This window comes from Toxotes jaculatrix, chromosome 11 (genome assembly GCF_017976425.1).
Source record: "Toxotes jaculatrix isolate fToxJac2 chromosome 11, fToxJac2.pri, whole genome shotgun sequence".
NCBI lineage: Eukaryota > Metazoa > Chordata > Actinopteri > Toxotidae > Toxotes > Toxotes jaculatrix.
This window is the reverse complement of record NC_054404.1, coordinates 24,731,272-24,757,682: the sequence shown is the minus strand read 5'-3', so window position 1 is coordinate 24,757,682 and position 26,411 is coordinate 24,731,272. Positions and strand designations below refer to the sequence as shown.

Below are 26,411 nucleotides of genomic sequence, written 5' to 3'. Positions count from 1 at the left end.
CTACCGTCGGGACACAAGACAGAGGAGTTTTGACGAGAAGTCGCAAAGGAATATATTTCTACTTAGTTTGACTATTTTTGACTTTCATTGAGAGGAATATTGAAGAAAAGACACACAGACAGATGGGGACCTCTCGGTTCGCCGTTTTGGGCATTTTAATGTTCGTTTTTCAGGTGAGATTTCATGCCTGGTTGTGACTGTTTGTGGCATCCGCCAATTTCCGTCGTGTATAACTTTAAAAACTGGCTGTCATTGTGTACTTTTACTTCCAGTTTGACTTTGATTTATTTCTATTTATTTACGGATAATTTCGGCTTTTCGCTAAAGCGGCAAGCTCCATTTTATTTCAATAACTTGTCCACTTGTAATGGTCACACACTACCTGTCGTGACTCTGTTAGATTTAACCGGACAGAGAGAGATGGTTAAGGTAGATGTCGATGGCGAAATTGTACTATTATTATTATTATTATTATTATTATTATTATTATTATTTTATTTTTTTTATTAAGTGCAGATTTTCGAAGAGGTATTGAATTCTAGCTAATTTACAAGTAATGTCTTCACAAACGTGTCAGACCTTTGACATGATCGGCTGACAAAATAATCGGTTGTTCCTTAAATAAGGGAAATGTAAAGTATGCTGGTTTTCAAATGTTATGTATGTATTTATTTATTTATTTATTGTGTCTGTATCTTATTATTTTACATTAAATGTCTGAGACTTTTGGACTGCTGTTTGCACCAGCCTGGAACAGGCACTTTTCACCTTTGTCTGATATCTCACAGTTTAAATTAATCCAAAAAGAAATGAGATGAATCTCAAATTACTTATTAAATTACTTATTAAACTATTTTAATTTCAGCCCTTTGAGGCATTGTGTACCTCTTACAACAATCACACAAACTGTGTTGTAATCACACAAATGAAATGCCATTTTAAGTTCATTCAACAAAATCTCTTAACTGGAAAAGGTTTGGGCTTTTTTGGTCACCCACTGATTACATCATTTTCTTACATCAGGATTATGATTCCTTAAAATGTTGTTTTTCCTTTCCTAGGCCTCAGCTTTAGTTACTGCTGAGGAGCCAACATGTGCACCTGGATTCGAGTCAGAAATGTTGATTTTCAAAGTGACCAGAAAGCATCTGAGGCAGGGCACAAGACTGGGTAAAGGTAAGAACAATCCAGGAAGCTGTTTTCACCCTTTGCCTATTGCACACAGACCTGAGTGAAAGTGTGTGATGTTTTCTTTTCAACATTCATTGTCATTATATACTGATTCATTTTAGGCTGACTGATTTTAGCTATGGAAGCATCGAAACCCAAATTATAGCCATAGATGGAATTCCTTGGCTTTTGTAAAGTGCTCCTCTGGCTCAGATGGCCTTCAACAGAGAAACTGTTCACATTGTTTTCACATATAGCCCAAACAACCTTGTGTCTCAGCTTGCGCTCACACTGCACCTCATGTAATGCTCTTATCTGCAGGGCAAAACAATGAGCCTGTTTTGAAGGCCTTGCTCTTCAAATGGTGTCAAATATTCAAAGAAAAGGAACACCTGATGCTGATTTTTGTCAGTTTACAGGAGGGGCTTACATATTTTCTGTTCAGTCACTGGACCGTAACTTTGACAAGTGTAGTTTTGCATGTTTGTCAGATCATGAATGTTTTGCGCTGTTCTCGTTTTTCCAACTATTCTAAATAGAATAGAAACTGTCAATAGTAGTAGACAGTAGAATATCTGACTATATGTTTTAATAAAAAAAAAAAAAAAAAAAACAGAATAAGTACAAATCCAGGAAAATAAACATTATCATGTATTTCTTAAACTCCCACTCTCCACAAAGTACACCACTGCTTCTACCAAGCTGGCAAGGTTACACCATTACTACAAGAGCAAGGTTATGACACTATGGGGATGAGCTTGTGACCATCATCACTGCTTAAACTCTAATCTAACCAAGTGATCAGTAATGTCTGTCCATAGCAAGACAATATTACTGGCAGCAAACTCAGTTTTCTCATCCATTCCACTCCAAGGTTATTATCATTAACGAAAACTAGTGAAATAACGAAAACTAGATTCCAAAATTAAAATTGACCACAATCAAATTTGTCTCAAAGCGTTTTACAGAGACCCAGACTGAGCAGACATGGTGACACGGATGGGAAATGAGTATCAGAGTTCATCAACAGCTTAATGCAGTCATTACCTGAGAACTTCTTAAAAGCTAACAACACAGAAAAACTGATCACAAAAATCTGACCAATACATTCACATTTTTTCAGCTGACAAAGTTTTCTATGCCAATTAGTTTTACAAACAATCCACTAACACCAAAAATAGAATGGACAATAAGCTAATTTTAACTGGGGTTCAGTCCTCGTGCTAAGAAAGAAACTGGAAGCAAAACACTTGACATCATTCTTGTCTCCTTCACCACCACTCAATACTAATACCATAATAATAGCATGGATCAACCACTACATTGACAGGTTTCTTGACTGTAACAAAAAAATATATATATAGCTGTAAAACCAAACAGCTGATCAAGACCTGGTACCCATTAGACAACATAACAATTGATTTGATTATATTTTATATTTATACTTGGCTTAGCCATATACCTGACCAAACTAACTCACAATGAACGTGTTAGCTGCTGAAATAATTAAGGGAAACAATAAAGAATTGCACTGATAAGCTGAATTGATAATGCCGTTGTTATCTATAAAATTTTATCAGTTCACATCCCTAGTTGTAATTACTCGATTTCCACAAAGTAGAGATTTTACACATCATGCAACCCTGAATGAAAAACTTAAAACTGCTGCTTAAGTCTAATGTTTTGTGTTTGTTTTGTTTATCCAGTGTGCATTATATTGTTGTTTTGTGCTCTAGATGTGCCAGTTATTTCTTTGCTTTCTCTGCATGTAGTGCATTTGTAATGGATAACTGTTTGATCTGTCTCATCCCAGTGGGCTTCACTGACTGCACAGACCGCACAAGATTCCTTTTCAGCAGTGATGACAGCCGTTTCATGGTACAGACAGATGGCATGTTGACGGTGAGTTTAACAGAGTGATTTTGCAGTTTTTGATGCTTACCTCTCCAAAATCATCACACATCATCTTTCACCTACGAGTTAAAGTAATGGGTGTATTTGGATAACCATACTTCTTTAAGAAGAAAGTAAAAGGAAGGGGGAATGTTTTAGTTTCATGTTTTATTATAAAGATGTAATTTTTGTCTGTTATAGGTTTATGGCTTGCTAGTTTGGAAACCAACCAGAGTGAAAAACAGCTAAGGGGGTTTCAGCCAGATCAGCAGTAACAAGACCCAACTTAGACAGGCAGTTGAAGACCCCTACATTTGTGTGTCTTTTCTTTTTCACCACATATTGACCTGAGCCCATCTGAAGTGTTGCACATACTTAGTTGAACAGCAATAGCAGTAGCTATCACTGATGTCAGTCTGCCCAAGACATGTTGGTGAAGTTCAGTGTGCCGTTCAGTTTGCCAAACTTGTGCTATGCTGAGAGCTTTCTGAAGTCACAAAGGGATTACCAGCGTTTCAGCCTTCACTGATGAGTGTGTCTTTTCCCATCCAGGTAAAGAGACAGATAGTTCTTCATGAAGGACACCAGGACTTCTTCATCCACTCCTGGGATTCACAAGGTCGCAACATGACTGTTCCAGTCAAGGTATTGCACCATGGGCATCAGCATGGGGACCACCACGGGGACCACCATGGGGACCACCACCGGGACCACAGACACCATAACCATCAGCACCACCATACTGAAGTGGACTCTGCTAATAACACAGAGGTACAGTATGATTAGACGGACTGTTGAGGAGGCATGAAGAAAACAATTTCAAGATTGTATGTTTGTACGAATTGAACCCTTCTTTTCCCCACACAACACTTTTCTATTCAACTCCTTTGGCATCGTCAGTAGTTATTTTTTGAGTCCAAGTACTTTTGAGGTACTACTAGCACTGTTTGTGCCATCCAGCTGGTCCTTTTGCAAGAGGACAGTGATGACCACAGCAGTATTTTTTATACTTTTCCTCATTAAATAGGATTTGGTTCAGGTGATCACCTAATCAGTGCCTCATTAAGTAGAATGAGGTGTGCTTGTGTTGGAATTCAACATACACAGCAACGGAATGGCTGTCATACCTGTAGAGATGCTGATTTCAGAATAATTTGCAGTGGTCTCTTAATTCTTTCCAGAGCTGTAGATGTGAGTCAGAGTGGTTCATTTCTCCCCTCTCTGCAGAGGACAGGAGAAATTACTATAAGAATTAACACCAAGGTGTTTACTTTTATAGGGTGATGTACCACAAGCGACTTTTCAGATAGGTGTGATTGGATCTGATGTTACTAATAAATATTACGGCCTCATACATCAGTATCTCCACCCATTGATTGTTTTGTACCTGTCTGGGTCCAGAGTTATTGGGGAAGGAGCCTTTCCAAGTTCACTCTGGTTAAAAGGTGGAGTGTTATACTATTCAACTCCTTACTGACTGTATTTGTACATTTTTTCATAGAGTGCAACCAATCCACCAGTACCTGTTCTGCATTTCCCCAAGTCTGCTGATGGGCTGAGGAGAAGGAAGAGAGACTGGGTCATTCCTCCCATCAGTGTTCCTGAGAATAACAGAGGACCCTTTCCAAGTCATGTAGTTCAAGTAAGTGGAACTACAGCCCCTTGTGAGACTGAACTGGATTTGGAGTATTTGATTGTGTGAAGGATGTCTTCATGTTGGTTTCCACTGCAGTCACTGTGGAAACCCTCACTCCTCCCTAAGTGAAACCATAGTGACAATTATTTATTAACCCTGAGATATTGAATGAAAATTTTGATTAACTGGTTTCTCAGGGCAACAAAGTTGTTTTTTATAAGACAGTGGTTGAAGAATTCTGCTATGAGGAGAAATCAAAAGGTTGTTTCCTTGCAATAATGAGAAAATTAAGTTGTTCACAGGTGCACCATGTTTGATGTGATAGAATGCTGTTATCCAGAGATCACAAGATAATTGACCTGATCTAAATCACAGGATATAGAATAGTGTAACTAGGCCACTCTGTTTCTGTTCCTCAGAAATGTAAATGCAGCAAACTGTCAGAGGCCTCTGCACAACTTCTTTACTGTAGTTACAATTGTTTTCCATTATTGAAACTATGGTTGTAGTCAGTGACAGTGGTATAACTCAGAGCTGGTGTGTTTTGTACAGATCCGTTCCAGTGAAGATAAAATAAAGAAGATCTATTACAGCATCACTGGTCCAGGAGCTGATCAGGATCCTGTTGGCCTTTTCACCATGGACAGAAACACTGGTATTCTCTATGTCACACAGCCACTGGACAGAGAGAAGGTGGCCAGGTACATGGTAAGCACCATCTCTGATATTACTTTTACATACACACTTTTTGTCACTTTTCTGTGATGAGACAGTCATAGAAAAACCCACCTGAACGCATTTTGCACTCAGTTTCCCCTCAAATCATGTCCTGCTAATGTAAATGTGAAAGTACAATGAGTTGCCATTTTTATCAATGATTTATCTGATTTTTTAAAAAAATATATTAAAAATCAAAAACTAATATCTCTCTTTTACAAAAGTATCCAGACCCTTTCCTGTGGAACCCTGAATTGTCATCAAGTAATTTAAAGTGCTGTGTTGTTTACAGCTGTGTTTACTTGATGACAGTCTTCTTTTGCACTGCCTATCGTGGCATGTTACTGCCACCAGTGGTTTAGTGTAAAACCAGTAGCTGGAATGTGCATCCCATCACCTGCACACATTCTCTAGTGATATGGAATGAAAACATCCTCATGAATTATTCCTCTATGTACAGTATTATAATATAAATGTGTTTGCCTCTGTGTAGCTACAAGCGCATGCTGTGGCAGATGTTTCAGGAAATGCTGAGGATCCTATGGATATTATAGTGAATGTAATTGACCAGAACGACAACAGGCCTGTATTCACTCAAGATACCTTCCTGGGAACCGTTCCTGAGGCGTCAGCCAGAGGTACTGTCAGTGAGTTTTATTGAAGCCTGAAAAACATGTCGGTTGCTGTTCAACATTGTTGTAGTTTCACTTCTGTCCAGATTTTAAGGTGATCACGGTCACAGCCACCGATGCTGACGAGCCAAATAATGACAACTCAGATATCCGCTACCGTATTATAAGCCAGGAGCCGCAGCTGCCCAGTAACAACCTGTTTGAAATCAACCTAGTGACTGGAGCCATCAGAGTCAGTGCTGGTGGGCTTGACAGAGAGGTGAGGTTTTTAAAACATATTTTGCCTTTCTTGACGTGCTGTCACTCCAAACTGTTGACATGATCTGAACAAAAAAACAACAAAAAACAGAAATCAAAACAAAAGTTGTTCATTTTGCAAGTATTTAGACATAAAAAGAAGAGTGTTTAAGCCTTCCAGCTGATGAGTTAAACTCATTGTATGTCTCCTCCAAAAGAAATACCCAAAGTACACTCTGGTTGTACGGGCAGCAGACACACAGGGAGAAGGGTTGTCTGCAGAGGCCAAAGTAATCCTCACTGTAACAGATAGCAATGACAACGCCCCTGTTTTCACTCAATCCTCTGTAAGTACAACATACATGTGACTCAAAATTTACTTTACCTACTTCCAGGGAAATCATGAACTAAACTTTATGATGACACAGACAATGAAATAAGGACCAATCAGAATTTACTATTACATAGTAAGCTAGCAACAAGCTAATCTTCACTTTCTCTGTCTGTTTTGCTCTTACACACATCCCTTATTCACAGTTTGAGGCAACAGTAGAGGAAAATAAAGTGGGCGTGCTGGTCGCTACGTTGTCAGTAACCGACGGCGATGAGCCACATTCCACATCCTGGAACGCCAAGTTCAAGATTGTTGATGGTGATCCTGGAGGACTGTTCAACGTGACAACAGGAAGTAACAAACAAGAGGGACTCGTTGCTACTGTCAAGGTAGGAAGTAGAGCAGGAATTCTCAAACAAGCCAGTGTTAAAGTGGAGAGATACACTCACCAAACACTTCAGTAGGAACACCATACCAAGCCTCAGTTCGGTTCATTGTGAGATGCTTCTCTGTTCACCACACTTATAAAGAGGGGTTATCTGAGTGACTGTAGCCTTTCTGTCAGCTCCGACCATTCTGACCATTCCCTTCTGAGCTGTCTCATCAACAAGGTGTTTCCATCCTTGGAGCTTCTGTGTCACTGGATGCTTTTTGTTTTTGGCTCCATTCTCAGTTAAACTTTAGAGACTGTTGTGTGTGAAAATCCCATGAGATCGGCAGTTTCACAAACACTCAAACCAACATTCATGTCACCGTCAAAGTCACAGAGATCACATTTTACCTCATTCTGATGTTTGATGTGAACATGAACTGAAGCTTCTGGCCTGTATCTGCAGGATTTTATCCACTGCACTGCTGCCCCCTGATTGGCTCATGGGATAATTGTATGAATAGGCAGGTGTACACACAAGGTGTTCCTAATAAAGTGTTCAGTGCTCATATGTGTCAATAAATATCTGTTTATCTGTGTTTCCCTGTTTTTTTTCCCTTCCATCCAACCAGGGTCTCGACTTTGAAAGGAGCACCACGCACACTCTGCTGGTTGCAGTGGAGAATGAGGTTCCTTTTGCTACTCTGCTGCCCACTGCCACCGCTACGGTGGTGGTGCGTGTGCAGGATGTCAATGAAGCTCCAATCTTTGATCCAATACAGAAGATTGTTTCAAAACCGGAGAACCTTGCCGTGGACAGTGACGTGGTCCAGTACACTGCTTCTGACCCAGACACTGCACGCAAACAGACAGTCCAGTAAGATCAAACTCTGATGAAAGGAAAACCTTGTTCATTTGAGTGTGTATTTAAACACTGCTAGAGGAAATTAGACAGAAAAAAATAAGCTTAAAGCCACGTCCACACCGAAATAAGCCCTGATTTAAACAGCCTTTGTGAACACGTTGTTTCATGTACTGGTGACTGTGAAATCCAATCTAGGGAGTCCAGTTAGAGGAACAGATTTGTGTGTTTAAAAGCTTATTTGATTGTAAAGCACAGCAAAGTGGCTGGTAATACTGTGAAAGAGGCCCCACACAGAGTTTGTAAATCACCTCTTTAATGAAGAGCTGTGTATCTGGTACATTATTTTGCATTGAAAACTGAAAGATTTACCTTAGGTGATAATAACGCGAAGATCATGGTTAATTCCTTATTTTGCCCTGTTTTTCAAGATTTCTTTTAAGTATGGTTTCCCAATAAATAACTGAGAGTTTAACCAAAGAAAAGTAAAATTAGACATGTCTCTAAATTAAATTGCCACCATGTCCAAGGAAAACACAGAGAACATATTCATTATATATTCAATGTAAACTGAAAATTTTCCAAATTACATGGTATTTGAATATATGAAGCATGATTTTTGTAATAATCTTCTCTGCATAGAATTTACATCATTTACTTTTGTCATTTTTCCAGGTATAGAATAATTAGTGACCCAGCTGGCTGGCTGCAGGTGAAGGAGAAGGGCCTGATTAAGTTGAGAAGCAGCATGGACAGGGAGTCCCATTTCGTGAAGGACGACAGTTACACAGCACTCATTGGTGCAGTTGACAGTGGTAGGTGGGAAGCAAGACTTGCACTTGTACAACTGCTTTTTAGCAGGAAATGAAACATACACAAGATCAAGGTTTTAATGGTGTCTTTTCTGGTGATAATGGGAAGCCAAAAGCTTCTTTGGGACATTGCTGTGTTCATGCTTAACTTAACTCTACACTGTGTTAAATTTAATGTAGAAATACACTGCTATGTGTCTAAATCACATCTGAGTCTGTCTTAAAAGACTCTTTACTTCGAGCCCACTTGGCAAGAGCTTTGTACACAGTAGTGAAAGTGTTTGCGCCTGGCATTCAGTGTGTTTCAATTCAGTGTGTTTTGTTCTCCTCATATATGTTTATGTGTGTATCTGTCATGTCACCAGATGAGATCCCAGCCACAGGAACTGGTACTCTAATCATTCAACTTGAAGACGTCAATGACAATGCACCCGTCATCGTGGACCGTGCAATCTCGGTGTGTCTTGTTTCCCAAACACTACAGTTGCCATGTGACTTAATGCAGACGAAACCTAAAATGTTTGTGGTGCACAACTTATTTCATGTGATTTGTGTGTGGTTTGAAATGTGTTGATGTTCAAATTAATTTGATAAGCATAGTCCAAAGTTTCAATCTGACATTGTGTTTTTGCAGGTGTGTAACAAGGAACCAGCTCCTCAGGTGCTTTCAGTAACCGATAAAGATGGACCAGGCTTTGGTGCTCCATACAGCGTCACTTTACACAGCGATTCGAAGACCAACTGGACCGCTGCGATGAATGGGACCAGTATGTACACCATTAATACATGACTGAAAATGGAAAAAAAAAAAAAAAAAAAAAAGCAAACACAAACTAATGTCATCCAATCAATTAGCCAGTCCCAGGAAAAACTCAAGGCAGCTAGTTTGTTATGGAGAAAAGGTAATGATAAAACTTGTCTTCCACTCTGTGAAATTAATGCTGGTACGAGAGAGAAAGCCAAATTCTTAAGACATATAGTGACATATAGCCAGTGGTGGAGGAATTACTGAAGCTTAGTACTTAAGTAAAAGAACAAATATCCCGCAAAAAATATACTCAAGTGAAAGTGGAAGTACTGCATCAAGAATCTTACTTCAGTAAAAGTACTAAGTACTTACTTTTAAATTTACTTTTAAGTATTTTTTAAAGTAAAAGTACTCACGCAATGGGTTGTCTCAGTGCCGGGGCCATTTTTTATTCTTTTTTTTAAATTACTTTATTGATCCCTCCTGGGGAAATTATTCTCTGCATTTTACTCACACCAAGTGAACGAAACACACACACAAGCATTATGCACATGAGCAACATGCGCTAGAGACGCTGGGGCAGGGGGCTGCCTAGTGAGGCGCCCAGGTGAATCGGTGCTTTGCTCAGGGGCACCATAGCCATGGTCGCAGAAGCAGGGGAGGCGCGTCTCTCCCATGGGACAGTTTTGCATAACAGTGGAAAAGAGCACGTGGCAAACAAGGTTTGTTATCTGGACCCATCCACACTGAGTCTTTAAATGTGGCACCTGATTTTGACCACATGGTGCGCTCTTGAGGAGCGGAAAGAGACTGCAGAACAGAAACATCAGCAGATGAGCAGGTGTCAGGAGTGTTAGACAACATCAAACAGTTAACCGTGAAAGGTGAACCAGACAATGCAGCAGCTTTAGCCGCTGTGTCTGCTGCAGCATTTCCTGTAGAAATAGAGTCAGAATTGTTAGTGTGAGCTTCACATTTGATCACAGAGATGGATGCTGGAAGGAGGATGGCATCTAGCAATGCAGACACAAGTTTATGGTGTGAGATGGGCTTGCCAGAAGATGTAAGAAATCCTCTGTGTCGCCAGAGGGCCCCAAAATCGTGCACCACTCCAAACGCATAACGCGAGTCTGTGTAAATATTCACAGTTTTACCTGAAGCCAGTTTACAGGCTTCAGTCAGAGCTACAAGTTCTACAGCTTGTGCTGAAAAATGTGATGGCAGTTTGCCACTGAGCAAAATGTCATGTGGTGTCACTATTGCAAAACCCACTCGAGCCGCACCTGTGTCCACGTTGCGGGACGCAGAACCATCCACAAACAGCTCCATGTCTGCATTTGGTATGGCCTGCGTAGAAAGATCTGGTCTGGGTGTGCAAACTTCATCAAGAATCTGAATACAGTCATGTGCTTCTCCATCTGCTGCAGTTGGGGGAAGAGTTGCTGGATTAAGTACACTGCATCTTTTAACAGTAATGTTAGGCATATCAAGCAAAGTAGTGTGATATCTTAACCAGCGCTGTGCAGAGAGATGAGAGGTCTTCTGTGTGTGCAGAATGTAAGCAACAGCATGAGGAACCATCAGAGTCAAATCTCCATAACCCACAATATCACGTGATGCAACCACACCCTTCTCTGCCGCAGCTACAGCACGCAGACAAAGAGGGAGACCAGCGGCAACAGCATCAAGCTTGGTGGAAAAATAAGCTACAGGTCTCAGTCTACCCCCATGTTCCTGTGTCAAAACAGAGGTCATGTATCCGTCCTTCTGGTCAACAAACTGAGTAAAAGGAAGGTCAGGGTTTGGCAGTCCCAGTGTGGGAGCAGCCTGCAAAGAAGCCTTTAAGTCAGTGAAGGCTTTGTCAGTGTGGTCAATCCAAGTCAGTTTGTCATGTGCACAAAGATTGTTACCATGAATCATGGAAGAGAGAGGTGCCTCTCTCTGAATAATTTAGTATCCACTGCCTGCAATATGACGTCATGCCTAAGAAACTCATCATTTGCTCTTTGGTGATTGGTTTTGGTACAGATTGAACTGCTTCAATACATTTGGGAGAGAGGGATTTGCCCTCTGCTGTGATCACATGTCCCAAATATGTAACACAAGTCTGAACAAACTGCAGTTTTGACAAGCTAGCTTTATGGCCATTGTTTGCTAGGTGTTTTAGCAATGCTATTGTATCTGTTTTACATGCTTCCTGTGATGGACTACAAATCATCAAATCATCAACATACTGTAACAAGACAGAACCTAGAGGCAAATGGAGGCTCTGTAAGTTGTCACGCAGTGCACTGTGGAATACTCCAGGACTTTCTGAATATCCCTGTGGACAGCGAGTCCAAGTGTAGCCTTTACCATCAAAAGAAAACGCAAACCAGAATTGACTATCTGGATGAACGGGAACAGAGAAAAAAAGCATTTGCAAGATCAATGACGGAAAAATGAGTGGCATTAGGGGGATTTAATGACAGAATTGTATGCGGATTTGAAACTTGGGGCGCCCGCAGATGTATTGCAGCATTTACTGCTTGCAAATCTTGCACAAATCGCCACTCAGTGGGTTGATCTGCGTCTCTGATTTTCTTAACCGAAAAAATTGGTGTTCTGACAGGGGAGTCATCGCACGGAACTATAACTCCAGCCTTCAAAGGTGAATCAAAAACCGGCCTGATACCATTTAGCGCTTCTGGTTTCAATGGATATTGTCTCATGCATGGTCTGTAATCTGATTTTGGGTGAACTACAAGAGGTGTGGCTCCCTTAATAAGCCCCACGTCATATTTGTGACGCGCCCACAAACAGGGTGGCACCTCAGATAGTTCAACCATGTCAACTGGTGTGTCATGTAAAAGCATGCGAGGTGTGGTGTGTGTATTAGGAATCAAACAAATCATTCTGTCGACAAAGGCAGTAGATGTAAGTTTTGTTTTATATACATCACCTCTTTCGCTGTACAGTGTTCTGGGATCCCCTTTCGTGGGCCTGAAATCAGAGAGGGTCTGTTGTCTGTGAAGCCATGGTCCCATTTCCTGCCATGTCCAGTGGGCAGGTTTCGGCAGCGACACGTGTGGAGACGCACCATCAAACAGTTCATCTTGTGAATGAGAGAGATACAGAGACAGCAGCAGCCTTCTTTGTCCAATAAATACATGTCATATTCAATTTCTCCACTTCAAGTGGCTTTCTGTTCCAAACTTTCTCAAACCTTTCATCTGACCCTTCTGAAACATGTGCTGTGCAGTGTAGTGAATCAGGTGACATGTAATCAGTTGCGTGTTGTGTAATGTGTGTGTGCAAATGAAGTGAGTTGTGATGAGACTGAACCTACACCCGACAGCAGAAACCACTCATAAACATACAGCAGAGAGTCTGGGCTGTATTTAACCATTTGTATAATTTGAGACCTTTATGCCACCGGGACTGAAGTTAGGATTATGCCAAAATGACACATAAGATCCCTGCCCATTAAATTAACTGGACAGTGATCTGACAGCAAAAATGAATGTTTAACAGTGGAATCATCTAAGGTACATAACAACGGCTTGGTGTAGGGCTCCATAATGGGAATTCCCCCTGCTCCCACAGTCCTGCACCTTCTACCACTTTTCTTTGGAGATTTTAGTAACGCTGTTGATTTCAAAACAGACAACGTTGCACCTGAATCCACCAGGAATGTAACTGATTGTCCAGCTATTGTCAGTGTTAATTGTGGTAACTTTTTGTATCCTGGTTTATTCTCACAATACATAATAAAAGAGAGACAGCTTTGCATGCATTAACCTTAGCTTCAGTGTATTGGATAGCAAACAGTACTTTTTCATGATCATTTAAAAATTGAGACTCACCCCATATTGTGTTGTGTGTGTTGACTGGTCCGTCACTGGCGTCCGCCCCCCCGCCTCCCGCCCTCAGTCTGATGGAGGAAACGACGGCATGTCGTTCCCTTTTTGGGCTTTGGGACAGTCTTTACGCCAGTGTCCTTGCTGGCCACACAAATGACAAACATCTGGATCATATGGTGGTCTTTGGCTACCCGGAGCACCTCTGCCTCGTCCTCGTCCACGTCTTCTGCCATGTCTCCTGCCTCTGTCGGTCAGCCCTGTCATAGCTTGATACATAGTCAGCTGAGCTTCTTCCAGTTTCTTCTGACAAGCTCCTTTGTTCTTCTGCTCTTTTTCATGCAGTTGATCTTCTGCATGTACAGCATATTGCAGTATGTCCTGTAGACATGCTGTTTTCCACAAGATGCAGGTCTTCTTTACTCTAGCTGCTATTTCTGGTTTCATACGTCCCAGAAAATGTTCTTTCAGGTGGACCTCATAAGGTTGAAGCGGGTTTACTCCCATCTCCCCCCTCGTCAACCCACTGTGTATGTCAAAGGCAGCAGTGAGACGTGCCAGGAAAGCACTGCATGACTCAGTGGATCCCTGTGACAGGGAGGTGATGTTTGACAGATTCATTCTCATAGGAAAGGCTGTTTTACATGCTTTGATCAGTTCAGTCACTGCAGTTTTGAAGTGCACATTGCTCTCAGCTTGCCAGTCAGGTTCGGTCAGTCGAAGAGCCATTCTGGCATCTGTGAAGAAGTCGGAGATCTTATGAAAGTCATGTTTCAACATTTTGCTCATCAGCTGTCTCAGTTCTGTCATTGTTGGTCTGTATTCTTTAACAAACTGCAACAACTGTCTCTCGAACTGAGTCAAATTATCAACTGGGCTGCAGACATGGGCCATGGCTTCTGCAACGTCTTCATCAGTCCAGGGTCTGAATACCAGTATTGGACCTGAGGCTCTAGCTGCCTCCAGCATTGGAAAAGCCCCCACTCCTCCTTGTTGGGCCTTCAATGCTTTTCCCTTCAGCCTGTCTGATTGTCGTATGGGTGAAGGCAGAGATGGAATCGATGTCTTTGGTTTAACTGAATCCTCCTTTTCGAAGGTTGATTCAGGCTCTGGTGCCGTAGGGGCGCTGTCGGGACCATCTTCCCCAGCTGCCTCTCCGATGCCGTCTCCTGGGAAAGGGGCGTAAGGAGGGGGGGTGGAGTCCAGGTCAGGATCCAGCTGGAATGGATTTTGTGATTTTCGTACCTCAGACAAAGAAGGATACGATGTGCTAGTGTGTTCAGGTCTTAATCTTCTCCTTCTTTCCCTCTCCTCTGCCTCTTTTCTCCACATGCTATATGCCTTCCAATCTGCTTTAAACTGTTCATGCTTCTCTTGTTTACGTTTGGACAACGCCGCAAGCTGCTGTGCACTTTTTTTTTCTTTCGCCTCCAAACATGTCTTAAAGCTGCCATTTTCTGGAAACCCCAAATCAACCCACTGTTTGAATTGGTTCATGCTTCCAGGATTTTTCTCCATCATCAGTTTTATTATTGGTGGGAGGATTTTGGGAGTTGGCTCCACTTTGAACTTCTCCTTACTCTGACTTTTACCCATCCTTTATCTCTGATTATTTTGTCTCTTGTATTTACAGAATAAACTGGTCCACTTTCTCAAGCAGATGCACCAGAAATCCTCAAATACTACAAAAATAACCAAGACACGTCTGTCTGCAAGTGCTTATGTGAGATATACCGGTTTAATTCCCTGATTAACTCTGCAAACTCTCACAAGCAACATCAAAACACTTCTCACCATGTGTGATTCTTTCCCTTTAAATCCTTCGGGATTGGAGCGATGACCGGGCTCCGTCTGAGGACAGCTTCTCACCCACAGGGAGGAATCTTTCTTTGCAGCCGGCTTTTCTGTCTTTCCAACGGAGTCCAGATCACACATCCAATCCCATCCTCGTAGCCAAGTTTGTGGTGGAAAAATACTTTCCTCCTTTTGAGAAGTGAAATAGAATTCTTAGTTTTCTTAGTTAGAATTCATAGTTATTGTCTTTTGATGCTTTATTATAAAATAAGGTTTACAGAGTAATCAATTTCTGCAGAAAGGACAGAGCTCACGCAGCATGTCATGCTACAGAGGTCTGACCCCGGGTTACAAGTTACAAGAGTACTTATGCCTGTTTTTCACATACCAGGATGGCAAGGATGGCAGGGAGACAAAATAATCTGAAGGTCAAAAAATAGAAATAAGTTGTGCTCTGAGGCACCGGAGACATAACAGGTGTCTTCACAAAGTACAGTAAACAAAGTACAGGCCACTACAGGTCATGTTATATGTACTTCACCCAGAATTGAATATACGAGTTCATGAGAATATATGAATGCTTGATAAAAGAATATATGGTTATATGATAAATTGACATTACTACCATCACCGTATCCGGGTTTTTTTTGCGCTTGGTCGAGGGATTGAACCCACGATCTCAGGCCGGTCCAAAGTCCAAAGCCGCACTCTTAACGTAGGGGAGACCGGGGATAATTGTAACACTTTTTGTTTGAGCAAGTGTAACTCAGTTGTTGTTTGTGCTGGAGATCTCAGATTTTGACATGTAGTACCCATATTTGTCTGCTATAAAATACATTCACTTGTACTTTTAATACACCATCACAGTTTAAGTAAATTATTGTCATATACGAAGTGGTATGTTGTTACAACCTACCCCGGTACTGGGGTAAATTGTAACACTACTAGGGGATGGTTGTAACACTTAAATTGTTATACTTAAAAAAGATCCACACTAATAATTATATGCAAGAACTTTAATGAATTATAAAGAAGGAACAATATAAATTTAAGAATACAAAAATAATGGTAAAAAATTAAAAAGTGCAAGTTAAAAACAATAACAAATACTATAAAATAAATCAATATATAAAACACAAAATAAATAAAATAGAGATCTATGGAACAATCAACAAACCACTTTTGAACCTATTAACCATGTAAACTGCCGTTTAGTTTAATCAGACAGGCAATTGTGGCAAATGTACCTGTCCTTGCCAGGGGTGCAGGCTTCATGGGCCCAGAATTTACATTGCTGACACCTGATCCACACTTCCTTTGGCCGTGAATTATCAAAGTGCTCCAAGCACACAATGCAGATGTTTTCATCATCTGAGGAGTCAGCATCTTCTGTGTCATCATGCCTGGGCCTTTCTTTTGCTGCTTTCTTCTTGCTTGCAATATTCTTCTTTTGCCCATGATAGTTGATTTTTTTGCACTGCTTCTCTTTTTCCTCTTTCTGGTTGTTTTTCTTTTTTGCACTGCTTCTCTTTTTCCTCTTTCTGGTTGTTTTTCTTTTTTGCACTGATTCTCTTCTTTTCTTCCTCTTCTCGTGCCTGTTTTACTTGTGTGTCTGTGAGGACTCCTGACTGTAATTTCTTTCTTTTTCCACAAGGATTAGTCCGGGCTCCTGCTTTAGGAAATGGACGGAGAGCAGATGGACTGAAACCTTGGGCATCCAGGTTAGCTGAGGGTGAAGCTTCAGCTGCTCGGATAGTTGAGGTGGAGGCATGGCCTGGTTGGTGAGCTGAGGTAGAAGCCTGGTCTGGTTAGCCTGAGGTGGAGGCATGGCCTGGTTGGTGAGCTGAGGTGAAAGGTATGGTAGATGGATCAGGCCTGTCTGTGACCTGCGAAGGCGCAAAGTCACAGTCTTGAAAAATTTCTGGGTTAAAAGGCCTGTACATCGAAATCCAGCTTGTATGTTGTTTGGTGTCGCAGCAAGTGGGAACGCAGTGTTAACCAGGCTCGGAATGTTGAAGATGGTCATGGTTTTAGCAGGATTCATCCTCATCCACGCATCGCTGGCTGTGTTGATCATCTTTTTAAACGGACAATACACGCTACAATCCAGGGGTAGCAATTTGTGACTACAGTGTGGTGGAAATGAAAGAAGGATAATGCCATTTTCTTTGGAGTAGTTTAAAATGTCAACATAAGGGGATGGTTGTAACACTTTTTAAGAACTGTTACAACCATCCCCGACCCAGGCAGCCATTAAAAAGCTAACCATTTTTAGCATTTAGCTTCAAAGCTAGCACTAATGCAACACATCAAATTAAACTAGAGAAACTACTAATTGCACTTATGTAAGTGAAACAACTGTATCTGCAACACAATGGACACTGTGCAAAAAATATTTATGGTGAAAATTTTTAGTTTCTTACCTGAAAAATTGTTTTTCTTCTCCAAAACAGAGAGCTTTTACCCTAGGGACATGCGGCTTCACCTGTGAGCTCACTTTGGAAGTGGGCATGGGCTATATTGATGACATCACCACAGCTCCTTCCTGATTGGTCAAACTGAGAGTGTTACAACTATCCCTGTGTTACAACTGTCCCCGGTCTCCCCTACTGTCAGGAAAAAACAGGAAACACTAAATAAACAATAAGACCGCCCTGGCTCCCAGGGTGATACCTGACAGCGCCCCCTCCTTAACGTGCGCCTCCTGGCGCACCACCTGGCTTCTCCGGGTGACGGCGATTGAACTCTCGGATGAGAGCAGGGTCCAGGATGCGGGATGTTGGTTCCCATGATCTCTCCTCCGGACCGTACCCCTGCCAATCAACCAGATACTGAAGTCCCTGGTCCCGCCATCTGACGTCCAGCAGTCGGTGGACCGTGTAGGCTGGCTGACCGTCAATGAGCCAAGGAGGCGGTGGTGGAGGGGATGCCGGCTGCAGAAGACTGGTGACCCGTGGCTTGATTTGCGATACGTGGAAGACTGGGTGGATGCGGATAGACCTGGGAAGACGGAGTCTGACTGCCACAGGGTTAATGATTTTCTCTATTTCAAAGGGACCGATGAATTTGGGTGAGAGTTTCCTTGATTCTGTCCGGAGTTTGATGTGTGCAGTGGAAAGCATAACAAACTGACCTGGAACGTAGGGGGGGAGCTTGGGTGTGGTGTCGATCAGCCAGCCTCTTGTTTTCTGACGAGCAGAGCAGGGCAGCCCGAGCCTCACTCCAGATGCGTCTGCATCGACGGAACTGATGCTGAACCGAAGGTACCGCTACCTCCTTCTCCTCTTCTGGAAACAGAGGAGGTTGGTAGCCCAGAGCGCACTCAAAAGGGGATAGTCCAGAGGCACAAGAGGTGAGGGAGTTGTGTGCGTACTCTACCCAAGGGAGGTGGGTGCTCCAGGACGACTGGTTGCAGAGGCAGATGCATCGGAGGGCAGCCTCCAAGTCCTGATTGGCTTGTTCCGTTTGGCTGTTGGTCTGAGGATGGAAGCCCGACGATAGGCTGGCTGAGGCGCCGAAGGCGGAGCAGAATGCTCTCCAAACCTGGGAGACAAACTGTGGCCCCCTGTCAGAAACAATGTCCACTGGAATCCCATGTAAACGGAAGACATGTTTAATCATAAGACGGGCTGTCCAGGCTAATGAGGCTGTCCAGGTTGGATGGCAGGTCCAGAGGAGTGAGGTGGTCTTTTAATTCACCCAATAACCCCGCAAGGTAGGCGTCGCAGAGTGCCTCTTCATTCCAGCCACTCTCCGCTGCTAAAGTTCTAAATTCAACAGCGAAGTCCGCCGCCCTCCCTGTCGCCTCCCTTCCTGGCTTGGTGTGTTGAAACACCAATTTAAACGCTTCGATGAAGGCAGAGAGTGAGTTGCAGGTGGCCGACTTACAGCTCCACTCTGCCGTAGCCCATGCCACCGCTCTGCCCGTCAGATGAGAAATGATGAATGCGATACGAGCTTGATCTGTGCCGTAGGCAGGAGCCAGGAGTTCAAAGTGCAACTCGCACTGAGTGAGAAAGGCCCAACAGTCTCCAGACAGAGAATTTTTCCGGCCAGGCCAACTGCACGGGAAGCGGAGAGGTTGAGAGGGTAGCAGGAGCCTCGACTGGAGGAACAGGAACTGCTGAGGGGGCAGACAAAGGCTGCATGTGTTGGCAGGAGGGACTGGGTTCTTCCTAAAATCTACCACCATCTCCACTGTCTTCGCTGTGTTCAGCGGCAGTGTCATTGGCTGAGAGCTGGTGTTGAAGCTTCTCAGAGTACAGTCGTTTAGCTTCTCTCACCTCCTTGCTAAACCTGTTTAAAGAGGCGAAGTCTCCTCACTGGAGACATGTCACGTGCCAGTCTGCTTCAAGACCTCCACCATCATCCCCATCCCCAAGAAACCAAGGATCACAGGACTTAATGACTACAGACCCGTCGCCCTGACCTCTGTAGTCATGAAGACTTTTGAGCGCCTCGTCCTGACCCACCTCAAGGCCATCACTGACCCACTCCTGGATCCCCTGCAGTTCGCCTACAGAGCCAACAGGTCTGTGGACGATGCAGTAAACCTGGCCCTCCACTTCATCCTCCAGCACCTGGACTCTGCAGGAACCTACGCCAGGATCCTGTTTGTGGACTTCAGTTCCGCTTTCAACACCATCATTCCGGCTCTGCTGCAGGACAAGCTCTCCCAGCTGAACGTGCCTGACTCCACCTGCAGGTGGATCACAGACTTCTTGTCAGACAGGAGGCAGCATGTGAAGCTGGGAAAGCACATTTCTGATTCCTGGACCATCAACACCGGTTCCCCTCAAGGCTGCGTTCTTTCTCCTTTACTCTTCTCCCTGTACACCAACAGCTGTACCTCCAGCCACCAGTCTGTCAAGCTGCTGAAGTTAGCAGACGACACCACCCTCATTGGTCTCATCTCTGACGGGGATGAGTCTGCATACAGGTGGGAGATTGACCAACTGGTGTCCTGGTGCTCCAAAAACAACCTGGAGCTGAACACAGCGAAGACAGTGGAGATGGTGGTAGATTTTAGGAAGAACCCAGCCCCTCCTGCCCCCATCCTCCTGAGTGACTCCTCAGTCAACAGGGTGGAGTCCTTCACCTTCCTGGGAACCCTCATCACCCAGGGCCTCAAATGGGAGCTGAACATCAGCTCCCTCACCAAAAAAGCCCACCAGAGGATGTACTTCCTCCGGCAGCTGAAGAAGTTCAACCTGCCGAGGTCAATGATGGTGCACTTCTACACCTCCATCATCGAGTCCATCCTCACCTCCTCCATCACCATCTGGTACGCTGCTGCCACTGCCAAGGACAAAGGAAGGCTGCAGCGTATCATCCACTCTGCTGAGAAGGTGATTGGCTGCAATCTGCCATCTCTCCAGGACCTGTACGCCTCCAGGACCCTGAGGCGTGCAGGTAAGATTGCAGCTGATCCCTCCCACCCTGGTCACAAACTCTTTGAGACACTTCCCTCCGGCAGGAGGCTGCGGTCCATCAAGACCAAAACCTCACGTCACAGGAACAGTTTCTTTCCCTCTGCCGCCACCCTCATCAAGACAGCTCCCCACCCCCTTCCCCCCAAACAGCACAGACCCTCATTTCCCCAATACAGACTATGTTACATTAACATAATTCAGCTCTGTACTGTATGCGTTATATTAACGCTCCTATAAGGCATTATTACCTCTGCACTACATCCACTTTGCAACATTGCACATTATGTTGTTATTATTTGTACAGACTTTCTTCCACTTAGTACTTCCTCTTTCTCTTATTTTAGTATTAAAACTTTCTTTTCTTGTTCAAACTTGCACCAACAACACCACGTCAAATTCCTTGTATGTGTAACATACACCACCCTCATTGGTCTCATCTCTGACGGGGATGAGTCTGCATACAGGTGGGAGATTGACCAACTGGTGTCCTGGTTATATTAACGCTCCTATAAGGCATTATTACCTCTGCACTACATCCACTTTGCAACATTGCACATTATATTGTTATTATTTGTACAGACTTTCTTCCACTTAGTACTTACTCTTTCTCTTATTTTAGTATTAAAACTTTCTTTTCTTGTTCAAACTTGCACCAACAACACCACGTCAAATTCCTTGTATGTGTAACATACCTGGCAATAAAGTTTTCTGATTCTGATTCTTGTTGAACCAGCTGGCTAAGCTGGTCACTGACAGCCGCCAGCTGGCGTTCGTGTCGGTCGGACAGGTCGAGGATTCCCTGGTGAAGGCAGCTCACCTGACTCTCCTGCTGGCGAATGAGCTGGCCTTGATTGGCGAGGGTCGCTAGCATAGATTCTGCCTCTGCTGTGTCCATGGTGGCCAGATTGTAATGTCAGGGCTGGGTAGTGGTGTGGACACAGGCGCAGAGTTTGTGATAACCAGAAAATGGTTTAATCAGTCCAGGTTCAATACACGTGAAGTCAGTCCAATAAAACAGAGGTACAACAGGGAGAAGGCAAACTCGAAATCCAGAATCCAGGCAGAGGTCAAACAATCGGTGTAACAAGCACAACAAGGAACGCTGGAAAGCTCGGTAGAAACACTAGGAACACACAAGACAATCTGGCAAGGAGTGCACGGAGGACGGGGACTAAATACATCAGGAGGTGGGGAGACAATTACACACAGGTGAAACACATTAAGGGAGGAAGGGTAATCAGGAGGTGGGAGGAGCACACGAGGAGAGGGAAGTCAAGACACCTGAAACGAGAGGAAGAACTGTGAACAATTGGAAACTCAAGCATTACCAAAATAAAACAGGAAACACTAAATAAACAATAAGACCGCCCTGGCTCCCAGGGTGAAACCTGACACGTGCTGCGCTGCACCCCCAAATTTTGATAAAGAATGTAGATATATTGATTTATGCCTCTGCCTATGTCTCCTGCTTAAATACGGCCAAAGATGGCTGTCTAATTCTGAGCTGGAGGGCTCAGGCTCAGGCTCAGCTGACGTTGGCTCTGGGTTCACGTTTGTGTTGCATGTCGTTTCTTCTCGCCGGAATCAGGCCAGTTCACCAGCTCGTGCTGCTACCAAATGCACGCTCTGCCGTCATTAGAGGTAATAGAGCCACCTGACTGGTTGGCAATGGCAAACAACGCTTCAACGCAGTCTATTTTTTTCATGCAAGATTTTGAGGAAATTATGTTCACAACATGTAATCAGTAACGGCATAAATTGTAGAAATGTAGTGGAGTAGAAAGTACAGATAATTGCTGCGAAATGTAAAATCCAAAGTATGCATTATTATTTTTACTTAAGTACAGATACGTAAAAAAAATACTTAAGTACAGTAATGAAGTACAAATACTTTGTTACATTCCACCACTGCATGTAGCAATGCAGTTATAAACTAAATGTTCCTCTGTTTTCCTCATTGTCGCAGAAAACGGCATCATCCTAAATTTAGCCACTGAGCTGCCCAGTGGAGAGTACACTGTGGTCCTGAGAGTTGCAGACACCGGGGGAGAGTCGCAGGATAGCACCGTCCTGGCCAGAGTATGTGACTGCACCGGGAATGAAGTGGTGTGCAATGGGCGTGTTGCAAGTGTCACTGACCTGCCTGTAATCTTGGGAATACTGGGAGGCATCCTGCTGCTGCTCAGTGAGTCTAATATTTAATTTTAGTTAAATATGACAACAGATGCTTATCTCAATTCCAGGGACTCTAGATGAACATTTTTGGCTTGTAAGCCAAAGAAGAGTCGTGAAGCTTTGGCGCCATATTTGCACAATTCAAACCTGTGATTGAATCAGTGTGCTCCAGTGTCTTTTGTCTTCCGGGAGCTTTGCATCAAAACTTAGGTTGGAACCCTGCAAGATGTTGCTGTAGCTTACTGTGACCCAATTCAAATCCATTTATGTGTTGTAATGCTTCTTGTACAACATTGGATACTTGTGACAGAGGAATAAGATGTATCAGGGTTTGGAAACAATTCAATGCTTGTTTAAGCCTTTGTTAACAATAAGAAAGTGAACTCCTCAGCTCTCAGCACTTGACCTTAGCTTAGAAGGAAACGGTTGGATTTGTGGTCTCTGATGTGGGTGTGTTATTCAGCTCTGTGCTTTGTGTTCAGTGCTGGTGCTGCTGCTGCTGATGTTCGCGAGAAGGAGAAAAGAAGGACAACGACATTGGAGCCACTACTAGCAACAGCCCTCTCCAACCTGAACTGTCAAGTCAGCTGTAACTCAAAATGAACAGATTGAGGTTTTTTCCATGTTTTATATGAAGAACGGTGGAACGCAATTGATCGCATTAACCATCAAATATACAATTTAATTATACAATTTTCAACGTGACATTTAATGATATGATCTATTTTGTTGTACATGACTGTGTAATGACAGTAAAGTCTATTCTATTCTATGTACCTGATCTAACATCTGAATGCAGAGCGTGGAACACTGAGTTCTGGAGTCACATCCTCAGTGTCAATGTTGATTTATGGATTTTGATATTTTAGCCTGCCTTTTCGCTCACTGGGTGCACTGGTAACGTGTATAATTTTGGCAATGTAAGGTACTTGACGTTTTTTTTTTTTTGTTTTTCTGTGTGGAATACTACAGTTACATTTCATTGTTCTGTATTTCTGTTTGAGTAATGAAATTAGAAATGATCCAGGCGACATCCAGGTAGCGAGCCTACGCAGCACTGCCCTCTGTGGGTGTGGTAAACGAGTTATCAATAAATGCCTTTTAAAAATGATTGATAAATATGTGCTCCATTTACACCTTTTTTTTTTAACATTGCAATGTCAAAACACTTTTTGCAGTTAGCCCCAAAGATACTTAGTTACACACTGCTGATTCTGAATTTTTATAAAGTTATCTTAATACAATGATGGATTTGTGAATGGTCTTTTATTTCATCAGAAATGAGTCTTTCACTGTAGGTACATCAGACATCCAGAATTAAAGCAACAGTAGTGACAATGGGAGAGAGAGTGTTCTATAATAATCTCAGTGTGAACTTTGAGCTATGCTCCAAAACCCAGCTGTGTCTTGTCACTTTCCACTTCAGGCTAACAGGGCACCCAAAAAGCTACAACTCCAGTTTCCCCTGACGCTATGTAACTTGGACACTGAAACACACTGCCTTCACCAAATGAAAGATGGCTATCAAGGCTTATGTCACCTTTATGTGGAAGTCAGATTGGTCGCTTACTCCTGAGTGGCAAACAGCGCATCTATCATACATTTACAAGAGCTGAGAACTGATTGAGAAACAGTTCATGCAGATGTTTTCATGCTGACAGGGACTTCATAGGAGAGAGAGGCAATGTGAAGCAGTACTTTCTGAAGGCCTGTGTAATGTCAGGTTTGCAAATAAAGTTTTATGAATATAACCTGCAATAAAATTCAAATATTTTTGCAAATGTGTTGTGAAAAAAACAGACTACTGTATGGAGTCCGTGTGGTTTGATGTTTAGATTTTAGCAATAACAAATTAGGAAGCTTTGTACTAAATAGTTATATACTGGGTATAAGCAGGCAGCAGATGGTCAATCCTCCCTTTGATAAACTGTCAAGGTGCATGAAACTCTTTTGCAGGAATGAACACCTGAATCTCCCGCAGGTGTTCAGCTGGGTTGAACTTTCAGTGAGACCTGTGATTGGCTTCAGAAGCATCTGCTCTCGTTATGTTTCTACACTCAATTATTTGGATTTTTCCTTTAATTTGTCACCAATCTGTCCACTGTATATCCCAAATGTATGACTTCACAGAACAAAACAGGAAATTGTGTCATAATGTTTCTTGTGACTACAGTACTATAGAAAAAGCAATGTGATAACTAAATCAAATTGACAAAAGGTGCACACCTAGATGTGAATGCTGCTCCAAGCAAACTATGCGAAAAAACTTGAATGGATGTTTCACCAAAATGGAACACTTCCGCTTAGCCTGGCATGACAGTCTTAGGATTACACATAATACATACAGTGTGAGGCTGAATGAGAGTCATTCACTCTATCGATCCATGTGTTTCTATAGCTCTCAGTATTAATGACTCCATGAGCATCCTGAGTGAGTCCCCCAACCAGCATCGATTTATCTTCAAACACAGGACGGATCAAACCCAAGCTTTTTGTTTCTGCTAATATCTTTCCACCTGTTGTCTCCTCGCTCCGTGTCAGACCCATCTGCTGTCGTCTGCTGCCACTTCATGTCAGCCTCAGAGCAGCAGGCGACCACAGCGCTGCAGCTTTAATGTCAGCAATTTACAATAAATCTGACAAAGCTGATTCGTGTACTTAAAATTTTTCCAGATTTTATATGATTTTTATCGACTGCTCTTTTGCTGGTGACGCAGTGATTGGATTTATTTTATTTGTATTTGTAGTGATGTGGGTTTAGAAAGTTGTTCCATGAATAAAGATTATTGTTTTTTTATATGATTTTATTTTTATGTTGTTATTATTACATTTTTATTATTATTATTATCTTGTACCCAATGCAAAAAATTGTAGCAACTGAAAACTGATATCACACTGAAATGAATGGAAGCTAGTGGCTGCCTGTAAGACAGATGAATTTACAAAATCCAGTAAACAGTATATTATCCTTTGTAGTCTTTTTATTTTATTTGTTACAGTTGATGTTATTTCATGTGGAGCTCAAAAGTGTTCAATATTAAATAAGTAATTATGAAATAAATAATCTTGTGAATAAATTATGTAAAATAATCTAAGAAAATCGACTCATTCTTATTATTTCATCATTCTTCTACATATGCATTTTTGTTATTATTATTTTTGGGGTTTTTTTTTTGGTTGTTCTAAAGAAAGTTTTTTACAGCGCTACAGAAAAAGAGGTGGAATATCCTCAACTGGCTGGGTCCATCACCTGATCTCAATCCACTTCAGCTGCATTCCACTTAGTAAAGTCCAGACTAAAGGCCCTACTAGTAAAGACCCTGCAACCAGGAGGAGCTGAGGGAGGCTGCAGTCAGAGGATACTGCCACTAACAAAAGGAGCAGGGACCGTCCTCCAACAGCGACACCACACGCAATTTGCTCTTTACACAACCTTGCACTGAAAAACATCTGTGCATCTGAGTTGGCAAAGGGGTTTTCTGTTTCAGTAACTGATCAAACAGTGTGAAGTCAACCTCTACAGACACCAAGAACATGAAAAGAGGGCTGATGAATGTCGGCAGCTCATTCTTTAGTCTGATGAAACCAAAATGAATGTATTTGGATCAGATGGGGTCCAGCATGTTTGGTGTGGACCGGGCCCAGGACCACCACAGTGACTGACCGTAAAACATGGAGGTGGGCGTGTGCTGTTTCAGGGATCAAAACACATTTACAGACTGCCCCTGCACTTGGAAATCCAGACTACAGTAAACCATTT

At 42.7% G+C, this 26,411-nt stretch overlaps 1 protein-coding gene across 1 annotated transcript; it reads left to right on the top strand.

The window, feature by feature from the left end:
- Positions 1 to 6: 6 nt before the first annotated feature.
- Positions 7 to 23,219, top strand: LOC121189225 (cadherin-1-like). Its single transcript, XM_041049143.1, has 16 exons — positions 7 to 173; positions 1,062 to 1,176; positions 2,984 to 3,072; positions 3,616 to 3,834; positions 4,565 to 4,705; positions 5,252 to 5,407; positions 5,910 to 6,054; positions 6,135 to 6,307; positions 6,504 to 6,632; positions 6,823 to 7,008; positions 7,622 to 7,866; positions 8,527 to 8,666; positions 9,029 to 9,120; positions 9,298 to 9,430; positions 22,443 to 22,661; positions 23,134 to 23,219. Exons 1-16 carry the CDS (start codon positions 123 to 125, stop codon positions 23,202 to 23,204), a joined length of 2,304 nt encoding a protein of 767 aa, XP_040905077.1. The 5' UTR covers positions 7 to 122; the 3' UTR covers positions 23,205 to 23,219.
- Positions 23,220 to 26,411: the final 3,192 nt, after the last annotated feature.

Coding starts and splice junctions, on each gene's coding strand:
- LOC121189225 (XM_041049143.1), top strand. CDS start 123: ATGGGGACCTCTCGGTTCGCCGTTTTGGGCATTTTAATGTTCGTTTTT. Junction 4,706..5,251: donor TTCCAAGTCATGTAGTTCAA/GTAAGTGGAACT, acceptor TGTTTTGTACAG/ATCCGTTCCAGTGAAGATAA. Junction 6,633..6,822: donor CTGTTTTCACTCAATCCTCT/GTAAGTACAACA, acceptor CCTTATTCACAG/TTTGAGGCAACAGTAGAGGA.